Source organism: Paroedura picta, chromosome 16 (assembly GCF_049243985.1).
Source record: "Paroedura picta isolate Pp20150507F chromosome 16, Ppicta_v3.0, whole genome shotgun sequence".
Lineage (NCBI taxonomy): Eukaryota > Metazoa > Chordata > Lepidosauria > Squamata > Gekkonidae > Paroedura > Paroedura picta.
In genome coordinates, this window is record NC_135384.1 from 18,596,634 (window position 1) to 18,615,734 (window position 19,101).

Consider the following 19,101-nt stretch of genomic DNA (forward strand, 5'->3'; position numbering starts at 1 on the left):
GACTAGAAGGAACACAGTAAGTAATATAAAAGGCAAATGGTTTGGAGATGGTGAATGGAGCAGCTAGCATAGGAAAGACAGAGCTATGGTGCCAAGAAAGATATTCTGAATTTAGTAGTTTGGAAAGCATTTCAAGGAGGAACTGTCTATAGTAGCGATCCCCAACCTGTGGGCTGTGGACCACATGTGGTCCTTCGACTAATTGGAGGTGGGCCCCGAAGGACGCCTTCTCCTCCCCCCCGGCCCTTTACTTCATCCCCCCCCCCGGCCCTTTACAACACACTTTGGGTGTCATTGTCTCCCATCACTCCCAGAAGGGACTATCTCGTTGCAGAGAAACAAGCTCTGGGTTCCCATTGATTTGTCATTGTCATGAGTTAAAATTTCCATGAAAATAAAATGTTCCTTATGTTCATTGTTGTGGCGTGTCTGTATCTTATTTTGAAGGGATGTTTAAACATTACCATAGCGATCAGAGAGTGTTAGGGCAGTGGTTGAGAGTAGAGGAATAAACTACCCCCCCATCAGGCCTCAGTAAAAGGCGTTGAGTGGTCCCCGGTGAGTGGTCCCCGGCGTTGAGTGGTCCCCGGTGATAAAAAGGTTGGGGACCACTGGTCTATAGGATATTTACTTATTTGAACAAATATTATATCATATTCAGATAATCAAAACAGGTTGCACAATTAGGCTTAGCAATTTATGAGAGCCTAGGGGCAAAGCCCATTGCATTCAGGAATACAATGGGTGCTAGATTGTGGATGACCTCTCCCTCCTCTCCCCCCCCCCTCAGACCTGGAAAAGCTGCAGGCAGCTGTTATGGAACTCACCAGAAGGGGCAGCTCTCACATGGCAGGGATCTGTAGCCTCCAAGCATCGTAGAGAAGTGGAAGGGGGTGGTCAGGGGTGGGGGATGGAGGGCAACTGGCTAGCTGGCTGGCTGGCTGGCTGCTGGACAGGCAAGCTGGTTGGAGGAGGCATTCAGGGGCGTAACAGCCACCCTGAGTGGGTGTTAAGCACTGACTTGCACTTAAGCCATGAGACTAGCTCCTCCTCCAAAGTCTTACCAGAAATATATAGTGGAACAGATAACAATTTGTTCTTAATTTATAAAGGTATTGTTCAACATATTTATAAATGATTTGGATGACGGATTAGAAGGGAGACTTATTAAATTTGCAGAGGGGTTATTAAACTGGGAGGGGTAGCAAACCCAACTGAAGACAGTAACAGAATACAGGATGATCTTAATAGGCTCGAGAAGTGGACTAAACTGAATAAAATGAAGTTCAATAGGGACAAATGTAAAGTTCTGCATTTAGGTAGGAAAAACCAAATACACCAATATAAGATGGGGGGATTTGTCTTGGCAGTAGCATGTGCGAAAAGGATCTAGGTGTCTTAGTAGACCATACATTGAACATGAATCAGCAGTGTGACTCAGTGGCTAAAAAGGTAAATGGGATTTTGGGTTGTATCAAACGGAGTATAGTGTCTAGATCACGGGAGGCGATGGTACTGCTTTACTCTGCTCTGGTTCAGCCTCACTTGGAGTACTGTGTTCAGTTTTGGGCACCCCAGTTGAAGAGGGATGTTGACAAACTGGAACGTGTCCACAGGAGGGCAACAAAGATGGTGAGGAGTTTGGAGACCAAGACGTATGAAGAAAGGCTGGGGGAGCTTGGTCTGTTTAGCCTAGAGAGATGACTGAGAGGGGACCTGATAACCATCTTCAAGTATTTAAAAGGCTGCCATATAGAGGATGGAGCAGAATTGTTCTCTCTTGCCCCAGAGGGATAGACCAGAACCAATGGGATGAAATTAATTAAAAAGAAATTCCATCTAAACATCCAGAAGAAGTTCCTGATCATTAGAGCGGTTTCTCAGTGGAACAGGCTTCCTCGGGTGGTGGTGGGTTCTCCATCTTTGGAATTTTTTAAACAGAGGCTAGATAGCCATCTGACGGAGAGGCTGATTCTGTGAAGGCAAAGGGGTGGCAGGTTACAGTAGATGAGCAATAGGGTTGTGAGTGTCCTGCATAATGCAGGGAGTTGGACTAGATGACCCATGAGGACCCTTTCAACTCTATTCTATGATTAAGAATTTCAACATCAATGATTGGCATGGCTAGTAGCTGCTGAGAGACCTATCCTCCATGAATCTGTCTAATCCTCATTTAAAGCCATCTATGTCCATGACCATCACTACATCCTCTGAAATCCACATTTTAATTACTTACTGAATAAAGATGTATTTGTTTATTTTCTATCCTAAATTTAGTGTCCATCAACTTCTTTGGGTGTCTCTGAGTTCTAGTATTTGGAGAAAGGGAGAAAAAAAGTTGTCTCTGTCCACTATCTCTGTCCAATGCATACTGAATGAAGAGTGGAGAACTTGCATAAAACCAACAGAAAAAAGAATGAAAATGTAAAGCTGAAGTAGCTGTAGAAAGTTTTAACAACATTTTGCCGATTTAGATATGGATGAATGCCAGTAAAAATGTGTTTTAAGTATTTTTATTTTCTGCCACTAATCTGGTGCAAAAATATAGACCTTTGTTCATCCTGAAACAGATTTTTTTTTACAGGTCCAGATACTTAAAAAATTACAAGAATGTAATATCCGGATTTTTTTTGTTAAAAAAAAAATTGAATAAACAATGTCTGTTCCAGACAAAACAGCTGGTGGAAAAGCAGTCAATTGCCAGAAGGAAGGACTCCATTCCTGCACTATTATAGTTTCTTGTTTAACAGAATACAATTTGTTGATGTGTTCATTCTCTATCTCTACTTAATTTTAAAATTTGTTATTTTGACTTCACTTTTTAGTAATGTGGCTTCCTTTGTTTGTTTTAATCTCATTTTTCTAAGCCTCTGACCATTAGTTTTGACAATTCTTGGAGGACAGGAAAAGTGCCAGAAGTCTGGAAACAGGCAAATTGTGTCCCCAGGTAGCTACTGATTTGTCAGCTTGACATTTATACCTGGCAGAATTTTAGAACAAATCATCAAACAGTCGGTCCTTGAGCAGATGACTGTAATTACTAAGAGTCAGCACAGCTTTCTCAAGAACAAGTCATGTCAGACTAACCATATCTCTCTGTTGTTGTTGTATTTAAATTATTTCCTGCCACTTCCGGAAATCGGCTCATGGCAGGTTACACATAAATCCTCGTATACATTAAGACCCCTGATAAAAAACCTCATTAAAATTAACATCCAACAATGATACATTGTGGTAAAAATAAATAAATTAATTTTAAAAAAACCACAGCACCTGACTGCCAGCAGGACGTCAGAGGGACAACATTTGCTGGTCACACCAATATTGTTCCGATATGGTGGTACATCTTCCTTAGGGGGAGCCCATTGAATCTTCCTGCTGCACTGACCTCAACCATAGACATGGTGGAAGAGCTCCGTCTTACAGGCCCTGCGGAATGCTGCCAACTCTGGCAGGGCCCGCAGCTCTTCCACCAGAGAGGGGCCAGAACTGAAAAGGCCCTGGCCCTAGTCGAGGCCAGGCAAGCTTCTCTGGGCTGGGAACAACTGACAAGTTTGTACCCGCAGAGTGGTTGGTACCCGTGCAGGGCGACAGGTGGTTTCTCAGATATGTGGGTCCCAGACCATGAAGGGCCTTAATTGTTAGAACCAAAACCTTGAACTTGATCCAGGCTGCAACTGGCAACCAATGCAGCTGCCTCAGCACAGGCTGGATACTGGCTTTCCAAGATGTTCCTGTGCAACCACATTTTGCACCAGCTGCAATTTCCAGGTCAGGGACAAAGGCAGGGCTGCATAGAGCGAGTTACAGAAATCAGTTCTGACTGTCGCATGGATCATCATGGCTAAGTGTTCAGAAGACAGGGCACTAGTAGCCTGGACTGACGAAGGTGGAAAGACGCCTGGCGGACTACTTTCTTGACACAAGGAAGTCAGCATGGATTTGTCTCCAACAGGTCTTGTCAGACCAACCTGGTTTCCTTTTTTGACCAAGTAACAGGTTTGCTGGATTGTGGAAATTTGGTTGATGTCGTTTACATGGATTTTAGTAAAGCTTTTGACAAGCCTCCCCATGATGTTCTGATGGATAAGTTGAAGGACTGCAATCTGGATTTTCAGATAGTTAGGTGGATAGGGAATTGGTTAGAGAACCGCACTCAAAGAGTTGTTGTCAACGGTGTTTCATCAGACTGGAGGGAGGTGAGTAGCGGGGTACCTCAGGGCTCGGAGCTCGGCCCGGTACTTTTTAACATATTTATTAATGATCTAGATGAGGGGGTGGAGGAACTACTCATCAAGTTTGCAGATGACACCAAATTGGGAGGACTGGCAAATACTCCGGAAGTTAGAGACAGAGTTCAACAAGATCTGAACACAATGGAAAAATGGGCAAATGAGAACAAGATGCAATTTAATAAAGATAAGTGTAAAGTTCTGCATCTGGGTCAGAAAAATGAAAAGCGTGCCTACTGGATGGGGGGATACTCTTCTAGGTAACCTTGGGGTACTTGTGGATTGTATGCAGTGTCACACAGCGGTAAAAAAGGCAAATGCCATTTTGGGTTGTATCAAAATCATGATGTGCTGCCCCTGAGGAGAGTTGGGTGTCATTGTTATATTGACAAAACCAAGCCCAACGCTCCCGACCCCCTGGGCCAGAGGGAGCATAAAGGTGTTAGAAAGGGTGAGGGAGAGCACCACCACATGAGGAATTCCACAAGAAAGCCAACAGGAGCGCAACTGCTTATTCCCCACTGCCACCCTCTGAGTCCGGTTTCAGAGGAAGGAGCATAGCCAACAAAGTACTGTACCCTGTATCCTCATTCCAACATGGTGGTGGGCCAATAACTTGTGATCAACCACATCAAGGGTGGCCAACAGATATAACATTATGAGAATGGCCGACCCACCCCAATCCAGCTAGTGCTGGAGATCATCTGTCAGAGCGACCAACACCATCTCCACCCCATGGCCAGGATGGAAGCCAGATTGATGGATCGAGAGCCGAAGTTTCATCCAAGACTGCCAGGAACTGGTCCACAGCAGCCCTTTTAACCACCTTGCCCAGAAACACAAGATGTGAGACCAGGTGGTAGCTGGCAGAGTCCAGCAGATCCAGCAATGCTTTTTAAGGAGAGAGCGAACCAATGTACCCTTCACCAGCTCAGAGAACTCCCTGGTCAACAGGGAGCAATTACGAATATCCCTGAGCTGACCTCCTATCTGCTGGCTGTCCCCTTTGAGCAGGCAAGACGGGCAGGGATCAAGGGGGCAAATGGTAGCCCTCACCACCTCCAGCAGCTTGTCCACTTTGGATAATGAGAAAGTTATGACCTTGCTGTATAAGGGGAACGCCATGGATATAGTTTATCTCAATTTCAGTAAAGCTTTGATAAGGTTCCACATTATATTCTTGTTGACAAGTTGGTGAAATGCAGTATGGATCCTCTTACTGTTTAGATGGATCAATAACTGGTTGACAGATTGTACCCAAAGGGTGCTTGTAAATGGTTCATCATCGTCTTGGACAGGATTGATGAGTGGAGTGCCTCAGGGATCTGTCCTGGGCCCTGTGTTGTTCAACATATTCATAAATTATTTGGATGAAGGAATAGAGGGGGTGCGCAGAGTGGTAAGGCAGCAGACATGCAGTCTGAAAGCTCTGCCCATGAGGCTGGGGGTTGAATCCCAGCAGCCAGCTCAAGGTTGACTCAGCCTTCCATCTTTCCAAGGTCGGTAAAATGAGTACCCTGCTTGCTTGCTGGGGGGTAAATGGTAATGACTGGGGAAGGCACTGGCAAACCACCCTGTATTGAGTCTGCCATGAAAACGCTAGAGGGCGTCACCCCAAGGGTCAGACATGACTCGGTGCTTGCACAGGGGATACCTTTACATTTACCTTTTATTAAATTTGCAGATGATACTAAACTGGGAGTGGTAGCAAACACACCAGAAGTCAGAATCAGGATGCAGGCTGATCTTGACAGGCTGGAAAACTGAGTTAAAATCTCTCCTTGGCTACTAGGGAGTTCCTAGAGGAGCTGAAGGAGGCAGTGGACCATCCCTTTTTGGAAAAAAACATTGCTAGACCTGCAGGACCTGGCCAGCTACCACATTGCTCAACTCATACCATTTGGGCTTCCATCCAGGTCACGGGGTGAAGATGGTGCTGGTTACTTTGACAGAAAATCTCCGGCACCAGCTGGATTGAGGTGGGTCAGCAATACATGTAATGCCCCACTAATTGGTCACGTTTGATGTGGTCGACCACGAATTATTGGCCCACCACCTCACCGAAGCCAGGATTTGGGGGAAAGCCCTTCAGTGGTTGTGCTCCTTTCTCTGGAAATGGACACAGAGAGTGGCAGTAGGTGTTGCACCTCTACCAACTTCCTTGTGGAGTTCCACAAGAAGCATAATTCTCACCTCCTCTGTTTAACATCTTTACGCACCCTCTGGCCCAGATGGTCCAGAGTTATGGGCTGGGCTGTCACCAATATGCAAATGCCAACCAGCTGATGGACGGCCGCCCAGACTCCTCCCCAGATGCATTTGCCAGATGTTTGGAAACTGTAGCTGTGTGGTTAGAACAGAGTTACCTAAAACTCAACCTCTGTGGCTGGGCAGAAAGTGTGCCTGCCCACCTTGGCTGGGGTGCAACTTAACACCTTGCCCTCAGCCAGGAATCTGGGCATGATCTTGGATACTTCCCTTTTGATGGAGGCCCAGGTCACAGGAGTAGTGTGTATGCCATTTTACCATTTTTGCCAGGTGAGGCTACTAGCATTCTATCTGCCCTCAGACTGCTTGGCTACAGTGATTCATACCTCTAGATTGGATTTCTGTAACTTACTCTATGCAGGCCTACCCAGAAATTGGAACTGGTGCAGAATGCAGCTTTCAGGTATATCTTGCAGTGCCCATATCCAGTCAGTGATGAGGCAGCTGCATTGGTTGTTGCTTGTGGCCCAGATAAGGTTCAAGATTCTGGTACCAACCTTTAAGGCTATCTACGGCTTGGGCCCCACTTATCTGAGGGACTGCTTGCCTTTTAATGTCCCCCACAGAGTTTGTTGCTCTGTGGGTGCTAATCTAATGGAGATCCCTGGCCCCAAGGAAGTTTGCCTGGCCTTGACCTTTTCGGTCCTGACCTGGTGGAATGAGCTCCTAGGTGAGCTAAGGGCCCTGACAGAGCTGGCACAGTTCCACGGGGCCTGTAAGATGGAGCTCTTCTGCCAGGTCTTTGGTTGAGGACAGAGCAAATGAGATCAGAGGCCCCTCCTCATGCTGGACCAGTTCACCGATTATGCCAGTCCATCAGGCGAGTAGTCACTCCCTCCCCATGACAGGTGGCAGGCTACTAGACTGGGGTGGGGGGGGGGATGGTTTTATTCGCTGCAAATCTTGTGGTTTTGATATGCTGTATTTTAATGGGGATTTTATCTGACCACAAGCTGTTCTGGGAGTGGTGGGCTATAAGTCCAACAAATAAATAAATAAAATGAATATCATTAGTGATAAATGTAAAGTTATGCATTTAGGTAGGAAAAATCAAATGCATCATTATAGGATGGGGAAGAGTTGTCTTAGCAGTAGTATATGCAAAGAGGATCTAGGGGTCTTAGTAGTCTGCTGAACATGTGTAGCAGTGTGACAAAATGAGATTTTGGGCTGTATCAAAAGTATAGTGTCCAGATTGCATGAGGTCTGCTCTGCTCTGGCTAGACCTCACTTAGAGTACTATGTTCAGTTTGGGGCACCACAATTAAAGAAGGATGTAGACAAACTGGAACATCCAGAGGAGGGCAACGAAAATGGTGAGGGGTTTGGAGACCAAGACATATGAGGAAAGGTTGAAGGAGATTGGTCTTTTTTTAGAGAATGCAGCAGAGTTGTTTTCTGTTGCCCCAGAGGATCATACCAATTGTATGAAATTATTTCAAAAGAATTTCAGCTAAACATCTGGAAGAAGTTCCTGACAGAACAGTTCCTCAGTGGAACAGGTTTCCTTGGAAAGTCGTGGGTTCTCCTTCTTTGGAAGTTTTTTAGACAGAAATGCTGATTTTATTAACTTAGACAGATTGTATGTTGGTGGGCAAAAGGGATTGTGTTGGTGCTTGGCTCTTGTGGCCATTTTTTGCATGCCCAGGGCAATGTTGATCACCACTTTGGGGTCGGGAGGTGAATTTCCTCCCAGCCAAATTTGCCAGGAATTCTGTTTTTTTTTTGGGGGGGGGAGAGGGGCAACATATTGGCATTAAATTGGGATCACTGTGGGTGGGCAGGTAGTTGTGAATTTCCTGCTTTCTGATGACCCTGGACTCCCTTCCAACTCTGATTCTATTATTCTCAAAATTGAAAAAGAAGTGGGAAAATCTTTACCTAATGATCTATAGTGTTCTAGCATAGATAGTCCTTTCCTATTGCCAGATAGTTCAGGATTGTGGAAGTCCTGCAGCAAAAGCCTTTTGTTTCCTGTTGGAGTTGAGATGTAATTAATAACGCGGCTGCTGATAGTCTTTGACACCATGGTAAACATGCTGATATCCTTCACTGAATAAAAAGGAAGAACAAAAAACAACATACCCTGTTAGACTATATTGTCAATGCTGTCTAGCACTAGATTCTTTTGCCAACTGTCAGGCCAAGCCTGTAGCCCAAAGGTTTTTACTGGGTGTGTGTTTGTACAAATGGGTACAGTGGTGGTTAGGACATTGCTATTTTATCTGTTTATTTAGACTTGTTTATCTATTTACCAATTGTCTACTTGAGACTTACAGTGGATTACATGGTATACAAAAATATAATCAAATAGCATGAGAGATCTAATTTGAACTCTCTACTACACACAAACATGATTTTACTCCCAAATACGCTTGCAGGCTTTTAAAATTAGGACTTTGAGGTTCCAAACTAGAGACAGCCCTGCTAATGGCTAAGTCTGTTCTAGCCAATGGCATAGATAATTCATATTTGGAAGGATTATAACAGGATTCAGACCCACAGTTCCTACTTTTTTTACATAGAGAATTTATGCTTGAAAGGCTTGTGACAGATTTCAAACCAACTCTTATTACTGATGGGAGGAGCATGAGAAATAATTGATGGGTCCCAGCAGCTTTTTGCTATGGTCTTGTAGCTATGGTCCTGTGATAAGCCCTTGTCCATTGGGAAGATTAAATATCTGACCAAACCTCTGACCAAACTTTCCAGAGTCTCCCTACTCTCTTTTTTAGATATATCTCCACACATCCTAAAATGGCATGATATTTGGCAAATGGGGTTGAACTACTTTAGTTGAAATGCTACTCATTCTTAACTTCTTACCTGGAAGATATTCCAAAACCATTTGAAAGATCTCTAAGGGAAGTACTTTGAAAGTTCCAAGTGTTGACAGAGATGGAGAATCTGTGCCTAGAACATAGCTAAATTTGTTGTAATGGCGGCAGCTGCGTCGATATTTCTGGTTGGGTATCAAGGTGTAGCTGGTTCTTATAGGAGATGTCATTTTTCTTCCTTGGCCCATAAATCTAGAAAGAAAGAAAGAAAGAAAGAAAGAAAGAAAGAAAGAAAGAAAGAAAGAAAGAAAGAAAGAAAGAAAGAAAGAAAGAAAGAAAGAAAGAAAGAAAGAAAGAAAGAAAGAAAGAAAGAAAGAAAGAAAGATCACATTCAGACTCAGTAAAAAAAATATCCAGAAAGCATAAAGATTAAAAATTTTAATCCATGTGAAAGATAAATAATAACTTCAAGGACAACATAATGCTTTAATTAATATTTCAGGGACGGCTTGTTGTTCTATGCCCCCGCTGTACTCTCTGTGGGCACTGATTTGTGCCCAAGAAAGACACACCTGGCCTCAACCAGGGCCTTGGCCCTGACCTGGAGGAATGACCTCCCGGGTGAGCTGCAGGAGCTTTCCACATTCTGCAGGGCCTGCAAAACAGAGCTTTTCCACCAGGTCTTTGGTTGAGGCCAGGGCAGTGAGGAAGATCACTGGAAGATCACGCCCCCTCAGTCCTCAGGGCTGGTGTTAGCACCTGAGCATCACCTGCTATGCCCCCTCTCCTCCCCGATAGTGGGCATTAGTCTTGGGCACAGGGCTTGTGTTATTTATTGCCGGTATGTCCTTTTAATGGGGGGTTTTAATGGGATTTTTATGGCTTGCCTGTACATAGCTTCCCCTCCCCTGCTGTGAGCCCCCTTATCTCCGCTTGGGAAGAAGTCCTTGGATTGCACAGTGGCGGCTCAACAACAGCTGCCCAGCCTGGGAAAAGAAGTCAGACTGCTATAACCTTTTGTGCCTCCTAGATCAAAGGTCCATCCTATGTGAACCCACTTTCCTGCCATATTTTCTCCCCTGCCCTCTGAACCTATATAAGGCATCAGCCCCTTTTGTCCCTTGTCTCTGTCAAGATTCCTATTTTCAATGTTTGCTATGTGTTTGCTGTAATGCCTAGTGAGTCTCTCCATTTAAAGATACTATGCTTTCAGCCTCTCCTGAGTCTCTAGGATTTGATCTGGTGGTCTGAGTTGGGTGCAGCCTACACCTTGGTTTGTGACACATATCTCTTGGTCAGGAAAGAAGAAGGCACAGACTGAAATGTCAGGGCCAAGAACACTACCCTTAGCTTACTTACATTGATACTGACTAAATACAGGGCTCTACTATGATCTGTTTAAAAGGTCTTAAACTATGGAGCACATTTGGACTGTGCAATTAAAGATCTATCTATTTTTCCATCCTGCAGGAAAACCTACTCTCTTAGGCCTTTATTGTTTGCTAGTACTGCTAATGTTGTCTGGTACAATATTACGTGATCCATGTGATGGTCACCTCTAAACTAGACTTCTGTAATTTGCTCTACACAGGCCTACCCTTATCTTTGATCCGGAAACTACAACTGGTTCAGTATGCTGCGGCCAGGATTCTCACTAAAACATAATGGAGATCTCACATCCAGCCGGTACTCCAACAACTTGGCTGGCTCCCAGATGAATTCCGAATTAAGCTTAAGCTTAATACGCAGTTTGGGCCCAGTGTATTTGAGAGACCACCTTCCTTCCTATACCCCCAAAGAGTCTTACGCTCTGCCACCTCCAACTGTCTGCAGATCCCTGGCTCCAGAGAAGTGCATCGGACCTTAACAAGGGCCAGAGCTTTCTCGGTCCTGGCCCCTACCTGGTGAAACAAGCTTCCTGAGGAAATCAGAGCCCTGCCTGAACTCTCACAGTTCCGCAGGGCCTGCAAAAGGGAGCTCCTCCACCAGGCATTTGCTTGAGGCTGACCGACTTGGAACATCTGCTGGTTTCCACCCCAGATACCCTACCATGACTAAACAATTTGATCTCCTCAGCGTTGTTGTGATGTTCTATTGAAAATTGTATAATGTTATAGATTGTTATAATGTTCCATGTAAATTTATGCAGTGTTCCATGTAAACTGCCCAGAGACATAAAGAATGGGTGGTATAAAAATCCAAGTAAATAAATAAATAAATAAAATGAATACTATCGATGCAGGTGGAAAGTATACCCTCAAAGCCATAGCAAAATAACAAACAAAAGACATTCACAATATCATGTAAAATCCATTAAATACCAAACAGAAGACTAAAATACATGATAGGAAGTGACAGAAGTAAGCAAGTTATTATTCAAGGAAGCTTCTCCACAAAATTCTCAAGACATTTTCCACAACAAAACAATAACATTAACAATAAATAGGTTATCTGTATTGACAGATACAGAAGCCTTTATTGGCATAATGAGCAATGCCAAGTAGGGAGAAACAAAGAAATAAAATTAAAAATGAAGCAGTTACTCAGTTTCATTAAAAACAAGGAATTAATTCTAAAAATCTTGCCTAAAAATGCTGCAATATGGGTGATTCAAACAGGATCCCTGCTATCAAGTAAACTATTACAATTTCATCACAATGGAATTGAAAGGAGGACAGAATGCCAGATATCACATAGCGGAATAAAGAGAACTTGGGGCAATACAAAATAATATGAGGAAGAAGATCAGGGACCATACAACCATGAAAACATAATCTCTCTGCTAAATGAATATGGTTAGAAGGGAAAGAGTTCAGCCGAGCAAGCATGAAAGCTTTCCTGTCAGAGTAAGCTTCAATAATGGTAAGGTAGGGGGAGGATAACTTTATATAACGGGATATAGAGAGCAAGATAGAGATGTAAATGACAGTAAGGATTGATATTCTTTAAGGACTGGAGATGTCCCGGAGGACTGGAAGAGAGCAAATTTTATTCCGATCTTCAAAAAAGGGAGGAAGGATGACCTGGGAAACTACAGACCAGTGAGACTGACCTCTGTTGTGGGGAAGATAATGGAGCAGATATTAAAGGGAACGATCTGCAAACATCTGGAGGACAATCTGGTGATCCAAGGAAGTCAGCATGGATTTGTCTCCAACAGGTCCTGTCAGACCAACCTGGTTTCCTTTTTTGACTAAGTAAAAGGTTTGCTGGATCGTGGAAATTCAGTTGATGTCGTTTACTTAGATTTTAGTAAAGCTTTTGATAAGGTTCCCCATGATGTTCTGATGGATAAGTTGAAGGACTGCAATCTGGATTTTCAGATAGCTAGGTGGATAGGGAATTGGTTAGAGAACCACACTCAAAGAGTTGTTGTCAATGGTGTTTCATCAGACTGGGGGGAGGCGAGTAGCGGGGTACCTCAGGGCTCGGTGCTCGGCCCGGTACTTTTTAACATATTTATTAATGATCTAGATGAGGGGGTGGAGGGACTACTCATCAAGTTTTCAGATGACCCCAAATTGGGAGGACTGGCAAACACTCTGGAAGATAGAGACAGACTTCAACGAGATCTGAACACAATGGAAAAATGGGCAAATGAGAACAAGATGCAATTTAATAAAGATAAGTGTAAAGTTCTGCATCTGGGTCAGAAAAATGAAAAGCATGCCTACTAGATGAGGGATACGCTTCTAGGTAACACTGTGTGTGAACGAGACCTTGGGATACTCGTGGATTTTAAACTAAACATGAGCAGGCAGTGTGATGCAGCAGTAAAAAAGGCGAATCCCATTTTGGGCTGTATCAACAGGGGCATCACATCAAAATCACAAGATGTCATAGTCCCATTGTATACGGCACTGGTCAGACCACACCTGGAGTACTGTGTGCAGTTCTGGAGGCCTCACTTCAAGAAGGACATAGATAAAATTGAAAGGGTACAGAGGAGAACGACGAAGATGAACTGGGGCCAAGGGACCAAGCCCTATGAAGATAGGTTGAGGGACTTGGGAATGTTCAGCCTGGTGAAAAGGAGGTTGAGAGGGGACATGATAGCCCTCTTTAAGTATTTGAAAGGTTGTCACTCGGAGGAGGGCAGGATGCTGTTTCTGTTGGCTGCAGAGGAGAGGACACGCAGTAATGGGTTTAAACTACAAGTACAACGATATAGGCTAGATATCAGGAAAAAAATTTCCACTGTCAGAGTAGTTCAGCAGTGGAATAGGCTGCCTAAGGAGGTGGTGAACTCCCCCTCACTGGCAGTCTGCAAAGGTTGGATACACACTTTTCTTGGATGCTTTAGGAAGGTTAGGGCTGATCCTGCGTTGAGCAGGGGGCATGGCCCCTTCCAACTCTATGATTCTATGATATTCAATTTCCTCCAGTCTCCTTACTTATATATATATAAAACTTATATAAATATACACTTATATAAATATAAATATAAATATAAATATATATATATATATATATAAAACTTATATATATTTTTCTCCTCAATATCCATCGAAGAGTGTAGGTCTAAGCCCAATGAGAGGAGTTTGTTAGAAAGTCTATGAGACCAATTGGAATTGTGGGGATCGCTTAACAGGGCAGCCAAAAGGTTATTTGACTGAGCCCTAAAATGAAAACCTAAAGGTAGGAGACCAGGCTCTGGTTTCAAGCCTCGGTTGGCCTAGTTCAGCAATTAAGGTGTCATTAGCCACATTTCTAGGGACTTGAAATAATGATCTGAGAAAGGACACATGAAGTTCTTCTAGATCATGATTAAATGCTTCAATCCAGATTGGTATTCTGTAAAGCAGCTGTGGGACCATTTTGGCCATATATGTTTTCACCGCTGCATTGAGGTCATGATTGCCCTTTTGAAAATAAATAAAAATTTCATAGAACTCTTAACTTTCCTCTTGTGCATTAGCCATTTGTTGTTAACATTTAAAGTGATACCTTTAATTTGAAGTGATAGACCTGTTCAATGTTGTTTCAACCCATGAATATTTATAATGCCTTTTTGGAAAAAAAACATTATTTTGGTCTTTTCAAAGTTAATTTTTAGATTATTTTCCAGACAGTACTCAGTAAATTTGTTGAGATAATGCCTAAGACCAATTCTTGTTCTTGATAATAATACTATGTCATCGGCATACAAAAGTATGTAGGGGGGTAAGTCTTGACCCTAACATAGGCAGATGATCACCTCCTCAAGGTATGCAGGGAGATCGTGTAGGAATAGATTAAATAACTGAGGTGCCAAAATATGTCCCTGCTTAACACTGGTCTTTATAGGTATTTTGTTTGTTAGATTACCCTGATGGGAAAATTTTATTTGACAAAAGTTATTGGAGTGTAAACTCTTTAGCAGAGATAGGAGGCAAGGGTCAATACTGAAACTGGCAAGTTTGTTCCATAGAGACAATCTAAGTCAAACGCCATCTTCAGATCTATGAATGTTACAAATAATTTGCCTCTTAGTGGCTTTATATACTTATCACATAGGAAGGATAGAACAGCGCAATGGTCTAGTGTTGAACAACCTTTTTTAAAGTCAATTTGCTCAGGTCCTATAATATTCTTACTAAGTACCCAGTTAGATAATTTCATAGACAGATGTTTACTACAGAGTTTACCAATTATAGAGAGTAAACTAATAGGGCGGTAATTCCCAGGCTAGTCAACGTCCCCTTTCTTGTAAATCAGCAGAATTATGGAATTTAACCACGATTCTTGGATTTGGCCTGTAAGGTTGTTTGAAGAAAATACCTTTGCCAGAATAGGGGCCCACCAGTGAGCATTGTCAATAATGAGCTCTGGTGGGATGTCATCTGGCCCAGGCAATTTATAGGGCTTCAGCGATTTTATTAATTCATAAATCTCCTCCACTTCAACTGGTGCCCAGTGAGGTAGAGAAGAAAAATCAATAAAAAAGGATTGGTTATCAAGCTGGAGGAGAGGAGAAAATACTTTTAGAAAATGCTCTTCCCAGATATGGGCTGGAATCGGAGGGGCTGTGGGGGAATTGTTACCCAAAATCTTGGCTAACGTTTTCCAAAACAGCTGACTATTAGAAGAGTTTAGTGCGTTGTGAAGTGTCATCCAATGTTTTTGGAAGAAAGAGTCCTTTTAAGTAAAATTTGGTACGTAATTTTAGTAGCGGAGAACTGAACAAAATCTGTTTTTAGCCCCAAATTTACCGCTGATGAGTTCTGCTGATGAAGCAACGCAACAGAATATGCTCTTGCGTTGTTAGCCATGCATAACACATCAGAAGATAGAGGCACACAAATCAGGACCTCTAATGAAGATAGGCATGGCAAACAACCTCTGTTCATCTCTTGCCTTGAAAACTGTATTGTATTGCTAAAAGCTGGATGTGACTTGATGGTGCTTTAAAAACGTACATAAGAGGAGCAAGTGTCAGGCTTTTGCCAGGTCTTTATACTGATAATCTGAGAAACTTGCTTTTAAAAAACTTCTGAGAAAATGTAGGCTTACCTAGAACACAGAGCCCATCACCTCTCTCTCTGCATAATCTACTTTGGCAGCATAAAATGGAGGAAGGGATAGCAGGTCCAGTACCCTGCATTCTCTGGAGAAGACTGGGATAAAAAGGTGATAGGTGGAAAACCACATTTCTAGACTGAACCACTTACTCTCTGATTCTGCATTTATCAATCTAGAACTCAAAAAACGATTACACACAGGCCAGGAAAGGCGGGCTGGTGCCTGCATGCCAATAGGGCTAATCCTCACTTATGCAGTCCCAGCCCCCTCCCGGCCCTAGCCCATATTAGGGCCTCTGATGGCTTGCAGCAAGGGAAATGCCCCTTGCTATGGAGCCGAACAGTGCTGCAGAGCCAAATGGGGCATTTTTAACCCCTCCAAAATGGTGGGCATGTCATCTTGCGGGGGGACCCTGTGCCCTCCTGCCCTCTTGCTGCCACCGCTGTGAGGCGCAGCAGCACCTTCCTTCCCTGGAATTGTGCATGTGCACAAGAGAAACTGATCTCTGTAGTCAAGACCAGTTTTAACTCTCAGAGATTTCTAGGCTCCCCCTGAAGTCTGTTTAGGATTGTGCAACAAGGCAGCCAAGGATCAGAAACAGTATCCAAGAAGATGTACCATATTATGTAAAAGCTAAGGGTCAGAGTCAAGGAGGAATCTTCTCTGCCACAACTGATGTCATCTTGTATCCTACTGCTCCTCTCAACATGCATGCAAAATGTGTATGCGGTCCTGCTCTCAATGCATGTACACTAACAACAGGACTTTGCAAAAGAAAATGGCAGATCCATAGATGTTTGTGTGACTCAGCAAGTGAGCATGCAAGGCCCATCTGAGGGTCCTAACTTATGAGTTGAAGATGATTGCTATAAGTACATTGGAGAACAGTTTTTAGATTTTATTTTAAAATTCTGCCACACTATTGAATTTTTAAAGTATAATTTTCAACACTTGCCCCAGTTCTGTGTTTAATGCTATAATACATAGACTTTATTATATACTATACTGGGGTTTGTCCTCAGTTCATTATAACGACAAAATCATATTTACCTTTTCTAAAATGAGACATATGAATCAGAGCCCTGCATACAATAACCATGACTCACTATAATTTTGCTCCATAGTCTGCTGGATAGCAAGTACTCACCAGGCCTGCAGTAAGCTAGCCAGCCAGTGGGAACTGGGAAGGAGGGTGGAGGGCCTGGGACTGTGGGCCTGGTGAGGGGGAGGGAGCTCCTGCCAGCACTCACCCTCACCCTGAGCAGCCCTAGCCAGGGCCTTGCCAGACCTTGGTGGAATTGCCATGGGGAGAGGGAGAGCCAGTCCCTGCCAACACTCTCACTGCCCCAAGCAGTCCTGGCCACAGCCTTGCCAGGTCTTGGCAGGGCTATCCAGGCAGGGGGGAGGGAAGGAGCAGAGTCCCTGCCTGCACTCGCCCCATTCCAAAAAGGCTCGCTGAAGCCTCTCCAGGCCTCGGCAGGCCTGCCTGGGGGGGGGGGAGACTGAGTCCCCATCAGCACTTCCCCTACTCCGGGCACACTCGCTGTAGCCTGGAGAGGCCCTTTTAAAGGTTGAGGGAAGAGAGAAAGGGAGTTCCCACCAGTACTCCCCCACACACACCTAAAAGGCTTGCCATGGCCTCTCCAGGCCTCAGCAAGCCTACCTGGGAGTGGGGAGGCTAGCTCCCATTTTTTAAATACAATGGGGATTTTTCCTAGTCTAAAAATAGATTTACAAGCCCATTTTTAGCCGCATATAGTACTGCATTTGAATATGGGAGGTCATAATATGAGCCATGAGACACACAAGGTGGCCATAGTCAAGTATTTTTTCCTTTTTTTAGCCCTCACAGATGAGATTAGGAAGTATTACAAGATTTATTGGTACTAATAAAATATAAATATATTTTATTTTGCCACTTGGACCCTGTATTAGCTGCCTCTCACCGATGGCTAAGGATGTAAACTTTCACTGGATTTCTTTTGTGACTCAAGGCAACTTACAAAATCTAACATTAAAAAATCATAGAACAGCTTAAAAATCATTCAAAATTAACTATTGAGAACCCAGCCACTAAAAACCTAGCCCGAGCATAAAAACGACACAAAAGATTTGTCATCCTTAAATTATTCTCATACAACAGAACTCAAACTAGAAAGCAGACTGTAAAAACATTTGTAAAAGAACAGCCCCTTAAATATAAATGTCATGTTTTGTATGAGGAAAACATGGTAGTGAGCAGGGATGGGGGAGGGGACATCCAACCATGTTGTCTCCATTTGAAATTGCACCTGGGTAAATGGGTTAATGTTAATATTTAAACAAGCATTTTAGTCAGGAATATTAATCTGTAAAGTATTAGTGGTAGCTTAGATTGTTCCACTCATAATCTTTATCTGAAGAAAATAATTAAAGATGCTCTGTCAAAATGTGGTGCTTGCCTGCTTTATCAGTCTCAGAACTATGAATCTACAGAACAAATATGTACAAAACTGTCATATTTGAATTCAGAACTAATAAAATATTAGTAATAATAATACAGCATCTCAATAGCTTTGTTGGTCTCACAGAAAGTGGAACAGAACAAGTTCACATTTTTATAATTTTTAAATGAATTGTTCTCCTCAGAGAAAAAAACGCAGTCAAATGCACACAGATTCATATAGTTTTCTTGTTCACACTCATGAATACTTCCTCCCTATAAGTATTGCTGTGCTCTTAAAGATCCTTCTCTCACACTCACTTCATATACAAACAAGCCCTGCAATGTTTCACGCAGAATTCCCCCCCCCCCATTATGCACACATAAAATTTCTATGCGAGAAAGGCAGACTATACATTTGGTCAAAGTGTGTGTGTTTTCATACTTCAGACAGAAACCTGTATTTGCATTGTGGGCAATGAATTACCACTGGAATGTTCTCTCCCTCAGAAATGTTAACATCTAAATTCCCTACTCAGCCGCTGAACTCTTCTCTTATATTTCCCGCCTTCCAACCTCCCAGCCCCCCGAGGCCTTTGTCGTTTTCACAAATCTCCGGCCCCGCTGTTTGGCCACGCCTCTGCTCATACAAGATTAAAGAATCTCCCCGCCCCTTCTTTGAGCGGCGCGTTCTTGGGCATTGCTGGCTCAACGCCTTCCTCGGAAGGCGTCCGGGAACGGCCCTCCCCACCTCCTGTTGAATAATGAATAAGGAAAAGCCGCAAGGATTCTACTCAAGGCACCATGCCGCTTCCATTGACTACTACTCATACAAATGTATGAGTGTGCATTAGTTTGGCATCTGTTGCTAATGCCAAAGTTCATGTTAAAGCATCGAATA

The 19,101-nt window shown here is 43.4% G+C and overlaps 1 protein-coding gene across 3 annotated transcripts in view; it reads right to left on the bottom strand.

Moving 5' to 3' along the window:
• Nucleotides 1-18,818, bottom strand: part of FBXO47 (F-box protein 47) — a 72,275-nt gene extending 53,457 nt beyond the window's left edge. Inside the window, exons 1-4 of one of the 3 annotated variants that reach the window (XM_077313870.1) lie at nucleotides 18,646-18,771; nucleotides 15,770-15,873; nucleotides 9,327-9,529; nucleotides 8,382-8,552 (exon numbers count right to left, since the gene is read on the bottom strand). In XM_077313870.1, the coding sequence (XP_077169985.1) occupies nucleotides 8,382-8,552; nucleotides 9,327-9,525 (370 nt within the window). In that variant the 5' untranslated portion in view covers nucleotides 9,526-9,529; nucleotides 15,770-15,873; nucleotides 18,646-18,771. Of the gene's footprint in view, nucleotides 1-8,381; nucleotides 8,553-9,326; nucleotides 9,530-15,769; nucleotides 15,874-18,645 lie in introns of all 3 variants that reach the window. The other 2 variants (XM_077313869.1, XM_077313868.1) reach the window with 2 other exon arrangements.
• Between the last annotated feature and the right edge of the window lie 283 nt (nucleotides 18,819-19,101).